The 8,561-nt window shown below is 37.7% G+C and overlaps 1 protein-coding gene across 1 annotated transcript; it reads left to right on the top strand.

Moving 5' to 3' along the window:
• Positions 1-3,965: 3,965 nt before the first annotated feature.
• Positions 3,966-8,523, top strand: LOC149213690 (disease resistance protein Roq1-like). The gene is made up of 4 exons (XM_089390792.1): positions 3,966-4,823; positions 4,959-6,060; positions 6,191-6,439; positions 6,581-8,523. Exons 1-4 carry the CDS (start codon positions 4,222-4,224, stop codon positions 7,817-7,819), a joined length of 3,192 nt encoding a protein of 1,063 aa, XP_089246918.1. The 5' UTR covers positions 3,966-4,221; the 3' UTR covers positions 7,820-8,523.
• Positions 8,524-8,561: the final 38 nt, after the last annotated feature.

Raw genomic sequence — 8,561 nt, 5'->3', positions numbered from 1 at the left:
GCAAGTGTCATAGGAGAAGTTTCTAGAAGATTCCATGTCGAACCACCTTGCAAACTGTCTCTGCCATTTGTCCACTCTCGCTCATCGCACCCTGTAGAAGAGCTATCCAGTATGCATCACACCTTTTTCTCTGGGCAGGTGGGATGCATCGCACCTTCTACAGTGGGCAGTCTGTATGGTCCAGATTTGACCAGTTCTGAGTAGTTTTCTGTGGAGAACTTCTGGGAGATGATGTAATCAGCTGACCTTGTTCTATTAGGGTGTGAAGCAACACTTTTAGGGACTTAGGAGCCCTTGGTTTATGGACATATATGATTGGGGTTGTAGTGCCCAAAAATGTCTATAACAGGGTATTTTTCCAACTCTAGTTTTACAAGTTTGTTAGAAAAATTCCTTATCAGCTTGTTCATCTCATCTAACTTTTGTTCTTGAGTTTCCTTTACATGGTCTGAAGAAAATGCTTCTTCCTTGCCCCTCCTCCTATCACCATATTCATGCTTCCCTTTCCATTTTCTAGTGGAGGTGAAATTTGCTTCATATTCTAGGGTATTTGTTTGAATTTGATCCAAAGTATGAGACTTTATTTCTCTTAGCGTAAACCCAAATTCTAGTTCAAAAGCTCCAGTAAAAACTACTTTAGAAGAGTCCCGTGGAAGTTTAATTTTAGGAGGAAGACTGTTATACAATTTATTAAACCTATTTATAAATTCTGAGACATCTTCATTAGGTATTTTATTCATTACATTAAATTTGATAAGAATATACCCATGGTCCCTTTTCTCCCCTTATTTCTACATGGAAGAGTTCTCCATTTCTTCCCATGTATTAATTGAAGCATTATGTAGAATATTGAACCATTTCCTGACCTCTCCATCCAAATACTAAATAAAGAGTCTTAGTACTACATCCAGATGTTCTACATTCAGATTCTCAGTGAATGCCCAAAATGTTTCTATATGATTCTGGGTTGAGATATCATCCTCTCCAGTGAACCTTGGGAGGAGTTTAAGGTAATATTGTGGTATACCATTTAGGGACTATTGCAAGTTGAGTGCAGCGTATTTATTAAGGAGAAAATTAGGGCATCCATGTTTTGCAATGGAGATGGTAGAACATTTATCACAGGGTCTGGTTGAGGAGTTGTATGGATTATGACTATGTGGAGCTGATATGGAATGTTGGCAGTGCTCTGATTCAAACTAATTATGAGGATATCTTTGACTTCTTCAGGTTCTAGGATGGTATGGAATGTGAAAGGGGATGAACTAACAAAAGCCTCTTCAGTTTTGACTCTTGAGGAAAATGAACTAAACAATGGGAAACGTTCTTCATAATATTCCTAGACTTTGGAAGAGGACTCAGAGTAGTTTATCTTATCCTTCTGAGAGTTGGAAGTTAACACTTCAAGAAAAGAGATCACAAGATCTGGAGTAATGAGAGTTATCTCTTTCCAAACCCTCCTGGATATGATTTTTCAGGGTCGAATAGAGTGGGAGTTTTATGTTGAGAGGTGTCGGAGCAAGTATGGGGCCTTTTTAAAGTCAGGGTGATCAAATGAAGCTTTAAACAGTGGAGTCGCCAAGGTGAGAGATCTTCGACCCACACCCATTTTTCTCACCTAACCAAGGGGCATACAAATGTCGTACGCAGGGAAAATGTTCTGATTTTTCCCCGACGACGACACCAGAAAATGTTGTAGATCCTATAGACAACCCCTGGGTTGAGGACAGGTCAGTGCCTAAGAGATCTTAGAAGTGCTTATAAGATTTGCTGAAAATTTTCACTTACATTTGACATTAAACACATTTAAAAAAAATTGGTTCAAAATCTCTCTCAAGAGGGCAGAGGCAATTGATATAAAAATAAACTCACAAAAGACTTAATATCCAACTTTGGTGGCTAACTTATATAAGCATATAGTTCATTTGGTCATTATAGTAAGTGCGAAAGAAGAATATGAAGAAATGAAATCAAATACACAAGGCTAAGCGTAGAATGCAGTGCATCAAACTTTGGAAAGAAAACAGATAAATGAAACATTGAATGGCATATTAGATTACATGGAGCCATATTAAGGACATTATATGTTATTAGTCATAGGCATCTTAGATCAACATTAGACATAGATGAATCCATGATTTCATAAAATACACCCATCATCTACTATTACATGTCATCTGAGAAGAAAATAGAGATGAATGAAAGGAACATAGAAGAGAATACGTACTTCAGCCTCATGTGACCCAGAATCACCAAAAACAAATTGTTTATTAATATGCAGATAGAGCGTACATTTTCACTTTCTTCATTAACAGTTCCATACCCTCTTTGAAAACCAAAATTTGGAACGTCTCTATGAAAACAAAATTTGAAATGCCTCAAAATGTATCATAAACAATTTTTTGTAGGGTCTCAGGACGAGTACCCTTTACAAAATATTCCTTCTTGATTTGTTAATGATTCATCACAACAGAATGATATGAGCATGTAACTTGTATAACTATACTAGTTAAACCTTAACTAACTTGACTTCATTTCTTGAAATAGAAGATTTACAGAAAACATAAAATAGTAAGGTGTAATGATTGACGCGATTAGAAAAAAAATTCACCTCTTTTGGCGAGGTTTTGGAGGAAGAGTAGTTAGGTCAGTGATCTTGAGTTGTGGAGGAATTACAAATTGATCACATTTTTGCCATAGTGTTGGGCTTTGTAGAGTAGAGTGAAAGAAGTTTTGACAGGGAAACATTGCCTTTAGACTTCAACCTTCTTGTTGGGAAACACACATGAGCAAATGATTTTGAGCTTGTACCAAGTATATTTGGCAACTAAATTTGGAAGCTATGGCCAACAGTGAGCAAGACCATATAAGAATACATCAATAGAGTATTGAATGATATAAATGTTATTTGTCACATCTTTAGATATGAGTTGTGCATGTAAGATTTCATCTATTTGAAAGTGTTTGTGGATCATTGTCATTTGTGAAGGCATAATAATAAGAAACAATTTGATCCTCAACACTACTAAAATTCTTATAATAGAAGAAACAATAGCCCAAACAAATCCAACCATGAAAAGATCTTAGAACACTTTGATTTCACAACCATAATTAACAAAAGTGTCTCATTAACTTTAATTTACAAACAAACAAACCAACCAACCATTATCCTTAATCATAATGAATTATTAATTAGATAATTAATGAATTCAAGTAGAGAATGTAATAAGATTTTAAACTTATTATTAAAATATTAGAAAAAAAACAATCTTTTTACTGGATAAAAATATATAAAATTTATTATAAAATTTAAATATGACCATCTTTTGCGTCAAAAGCAAACTAATAATGTTTTTGCCCTTGTATGAAATATTGTGTAAACAAAAAAAGATTTAAGCTCAAATCCAAAAAATAACTCAATCACGAGAAGTATAAATTAATATTTTAATAATATTTTAAAACAAAATAATAATTATAAATTTAGTAAAATTACAAAATCTTATTTATATTTTAAAATCAAATTAATAATAATTAAAAAAACCAATAATCAAAACAAAAATTCATTAAGAAGCTAAACCCTAAATCGGTAAATTAGAGTATCATGACGTTGACGTAAGATGAGGTAGTTTGTTTAAATTTTAGTTAGTCTGCAAAAGAAGATTCCTTATAGTGCGAGTCGGCAAAAGAGGAACCGTTTTGTTTAATAAATGGCGAAGCGCGAGTGGAGGAAGACTTGATGACGTTTGTAAAACGCGAAATACGAAATATTATCATAGGATTAAGAAGGAAATAAAAAAATAATAAGTAATAAATTCACATTTTGTTTACCAACTATTTTGGTATGGACCATTTTCGTTTTGATAGTGACCACAAGGAGAAAAAGTCTTCGTCTGGTGACAACCAGAGGAATCAGATAGCATGGGCTGAAGGCATGATGTATGTGGTTCTGGGTGCAAATACGCGTGCCTTGCAGTACGTAACAACGAGGAAACTGCTAAGCAATTGACCGAACGCACATTGGCGTTTCCTTCTGGGTTGAACTCTGGTCTCCATTTTTTAATGGTTTTGTATTTGGAGAGACTGCACATACAAAATACGAAAGAAAGCCGGCGGCGGTAAGCACTTGGGGCAGATCAGTCGTCTAAATTTTTGAGGTTCAGTTCCCACTCCGATTTCTTCATTCTTCCTTTTAATTACTGGCCATCAATTATTGCCCATCTCATGGAACATATGAACTTCACACCCAATTCTGAAGCACTGCCGTCTACTTCATACGATATCAAAAACAACAACTGTGTGTATGATGTATTCATAAATCACCGTGGTCCTGATGTGAAGAAAACCTTGGCCACTGAGCTTTACCATCGACTTTGCCAAGAATTACGAGTATTTTTGGATGAGAAAGAATTGCAAGAGGGAGATAAAATAACTCCAGGGATTGAAGGCGCTATTCGAACAGCCTCCGTCCATATAGCAATTTTTTCCCCTGGATATGCCGACTCATGTTGGTGCTTGAATGAGCTACTACTGATGCTGAAGTCTGGCGCAACCATTATTCCCGTGTTCTATGGCGTCAGGCCATCGCAACTTCGATGGACGCAAAGCCAATATGGACTATTTGCTCAATTGCTGAACATTCTACCCTGTATCTTCCTGTGTACGCCGAGCGAAAATGGAGTGTATGATCGAGCCCTGCGCAAGCTAGAAAAGAAGAAGACATCCGATTCCAGACCACGATACGACTCCAACACCATTAAAAAATGGAGGGAGGCTCTTTCAGTTGCTTCAGATATAAAAGGTTTCATTTTCCAAGCTTATAATGGGTAAGATCTCCAACATTGCCTTTGTTTAATCGGCTTTAATTTGTGGTTTGATCGATATATGAGTCACCTTTAATTTGCTGGATTGATAAATATATGAGACTCTACCTTTTTTGACATACTCAAAATATTATGCAGTGACGACAAGAAGCTCGTCGAACATGTCGTGGAAGCAGTATTGGAAAAGTTTAAAAAAACTCTGAATGTGTGCAAATATCCAAGGGGTTTGGACCAAAAGTTGAAAGATTTTGAAAAAAAAATGTTGTTGAATAAGCATGACGGGAAGACTAGAGTTATAGGAATTGTTGGCCCTGGTGGGGTTGGCAAAACGACCCTAGCAAAAGAAATCTTCAACAGATCAAATTACAAGCTATCTAGCTTTTTATTTGATGTCAGAGAAAAGGCAGCCACAGGTTCTTTAGTTTCCTTGCAGAGTATGCTTCTTAAAGCCCTAACTCGATCAAATGTGGAAATACACAGCATTGATGATGGTATAGAAAAGCTCAATAAGTATATGCTACCTTGCCATGCTCATGCTCTCATTGTTTTAGATGATGTGGATCATCTTCAGCAGCTGGATGCATTGCTTTCACCAGTAAAAGATGTACTCCATCAAGATAGCTTAATTTTAATTACATCTCGCAATAAGGATGTCCTAAGGAGCTCAGGAATTTTGGAGTCATTTATTTACGAATTAACAGGGTTGAATCGCCTACACTCCAAGGAACTCTTCTGCTTCCATGCCCTCGACCAGTCTTACCCTGTTGTAGGATTTGAAGAAGTGGTTAAGAAGTTTTTGGATGTCTGCGATGGTTTGCCGTTATCTCTTAAAGTGCTTGGGGCTCTTCTTCGTGGAAATGAAGATTTAGTGTATTGGAATGCTCAATTGGACAAAATCTCCAGGATACTTCCCACCGATATACAAAGCAGGCTAAAAATCAGCTTTGATGGCCTCGACCTAGAGGAAAAGCAGATATTTTTAGACATTGCCTGTTTCTTCATAGGAGAAAACAGGGATACCGCCATTAGAATATGGGACAGATCTGGGTGGGGAGGATGGCTTGGTTTTCGGAACCTACAAAATAAGTGTCTTGTAGAGGTCGACAGCAAAAATCTGATCAAAATGCACGATCATCTTAGAGACCTGGGCAGAGATATGGCAGACAATGAACCCGCTGGAGGTTCCCGACGTTTTTGGCGCCTCAACGACAACCTTAGGAGGCTTTCTGACGAATCACCTGTAAGTATTTAAGCCTTTAGTCAGACTTGAAAGTGCTTCTGATCTCGAAATTATGTCCAGCAAATTCTGAATTGTTAATCTCTGCAAGAATGTCAGTATTGTTTCTAACCATTTCCAGAAAACGATTTAGGTGCGTGGAATCAAGAACCTTGGGCAGTGCAGTAGTTTGGCAACGGATATCAGCAGCTTGCAGCTACTTAGCGCTGAAGGTTCCTGTGTGAAAAGCATACTTAGCATCAGGCAACCGCCACAACTAATATGGCTCTGCTGGTATAAATGTCCATACTCCTATTTACCTCATTGGATTCCGATGAAGAATTTGCTAGTTTTAAACATAAAGGGGGACACACTGGAAACGCTTTGGCAAGATGAATCTCAGGTAATCATGCAATTTATTGAATAAGTGTTTATTTTTGCAAAAATTGTTCTGCTTTGATGAAGTGTTCTGTCTTGATATACAACCATGCACAAAAGTTTTGATTTAGTTGTCAAACCCGCTTTGCATATGTGCACATTGCAGGCACCTCTGCAGTTGATGGAGTTGGATATCTCTGCTACTCACCTGAAAAGGATTCCAAAGTCCATAGGAAAGTTGAATCGTCTCGAGAAGATCGTTCTGAAGCCTGGAATTCATTCTGAAATGGTTTTGGAAACAATACCAGAGGAGCTCTGTCATCTGCAGTCCTTGAAACACTTGGAGTTAAAGCACTGCTCAAATATGAAGTGGCTACCAGATTCCTTTGGTAGGTTAACTAACCTCCAACATATTGACTTGTTCAAATGTTCCCGTTTGCAGATGCTTCCATACTCCTTCGGGAATTTAAGGAGCCTCCAACGCATTTTCATGAAAGAATGTTTCAAAATGGAGAGGCTTCCAGAATCTTTTGGGAGCTTAAGCAACCTCCAATATGTCGACTTTTCCGACTGCACCAATTTGCAAATGCTTCCAGATTCCTTTGGGAACCTATCCAATATCCAACATATCGACCTGTGCAGCTGCTCCAATTTGCAGATTCTTCCAAATTCATTTGGAATGTTAATGAACCTCCAGTATATTGACTTGTCGGACTGCTCCAATTTGGAGATGCTTCCAAATTCCTTTGGAAACATAACGAACCTCCAATATATCGACTTGTCCGGCTGCACCAAATTGCAGATGCTTCCAGATTCCTTTGATAACCTAAAGAACCTCCAACATTTAGATTTGTCCAACTGCTCCAGTTTGCAGAAGATTTCAGATTCATTTGGTGACTTAATCAGCCTGCAACATATTAACTTGTCCCGCTGCTCCAGTTTGCTGATGGTTCCAGAATCCTTTGGGAACTTAACTAATCTCCAACATATTGACTTGTCCCGCTGCTCGAATTTGCAGATGATTCCAGGTTCGTTAGGAAACTTAAGGAAGCTCCAACATTTCGACTTGTCAGACTGGTTTACTTTGCAGGCACTCCCAGATTGGTTCGGGAAGTTAAGGAGCCTCGAACATATCGACTTGTCAGATTGTTGCAATTTGCAGATGCTTCCAGATTCTTTTGGAGACCTAAGGAAACTCCAATATATTAACTTGAGTGGAAGCAATTTGCACATGCTTCCAGATTCCTTTGGCAACTTAACTAACCTCCAACATCTTGATTTGTCTAGGTGCTCCAATTTGCAGAGGCTTCCAGATTCCTTTGGGAACATAACGAGCCTCCAATATCTTGACTTGTCTAGGTGCTCTAATTTGCAGAGGCCTCCAGATTCCTTTGGGAACCTCTAGTGTTTCACTTGATATGGTCAACTGGCAACCAACCAATCGGTGAACATTTAAGGGCGTTGGGAAGGTTAATGCGTGTGTGGGGTGGATGGGGAAGCAGTGGGGACCTCATATCATGATATGCAGAGCTATTGCTACAATCATAGCGCTTAGAGACCTGTGGTTGACATTTAAAGGTGTGTGTTAATTAAAACCAAAATGGATGATATGATCTTTTTGTTACTTCCACTTAATTCTCTGTCGCATTGACATTCTGTGAATTCTTTTTTTACACTACGACTGAACTCTAAAGGTTAAGTTCAAACATCTTCATTTTCAAAATGTCCTGTGTAAAGTAAGTTCAAACATCTTCATTTTCAAAATGTCCTGTGTAAAGTACGTTCAAAGGTAACCCAACTAGACAACGAGACCGCCTTTAGTGAATCGAATTCATATTATGCATCTTTATTTTCAAAATGTCCTGTGTAAAGTAAGTTCAAAGGTAAGCCAACGAGACAGGGTGGAGATTTTGGAAGAGGGAAAATGGTTATCCAGATTGCCATGCGCTCGTGGGCTGAAGTGCCGTGTAGGAGCATTGAAATTAGTGAAATGTACAGAGTGCATTGAAATTATTGAAATGTACAGCTAACTCTGTTATTAGCATTGAAAATATTGAGTTGTACAGCTAACTCTGTTATTAGGATCATTTTTTATTTTTAATGATTGAGAATTAATTTTTTTTAAGGCAACTCACAGTTCTTGGAGT

The sequence above is a fragment of the Pinus tabuliformis genome, chromosome 1_1 (assembly GCF_031772625.1).
Source record: "Pinus tabuliformis cultivar Carrire ecotype Pingquan chromosome 1_1, CPIR1, whole genome shotgun sequence".
Classification (NCBI taxonomy): Eukaryota; Viridiplantae; Streptophyta; class Pinopsida; order Pinales; family Pinaceae; genus Pinus; species Pinus tabuliformis.
This window is presented reverse-complemented; position numbering and strand designations above follow the sequence as displayed.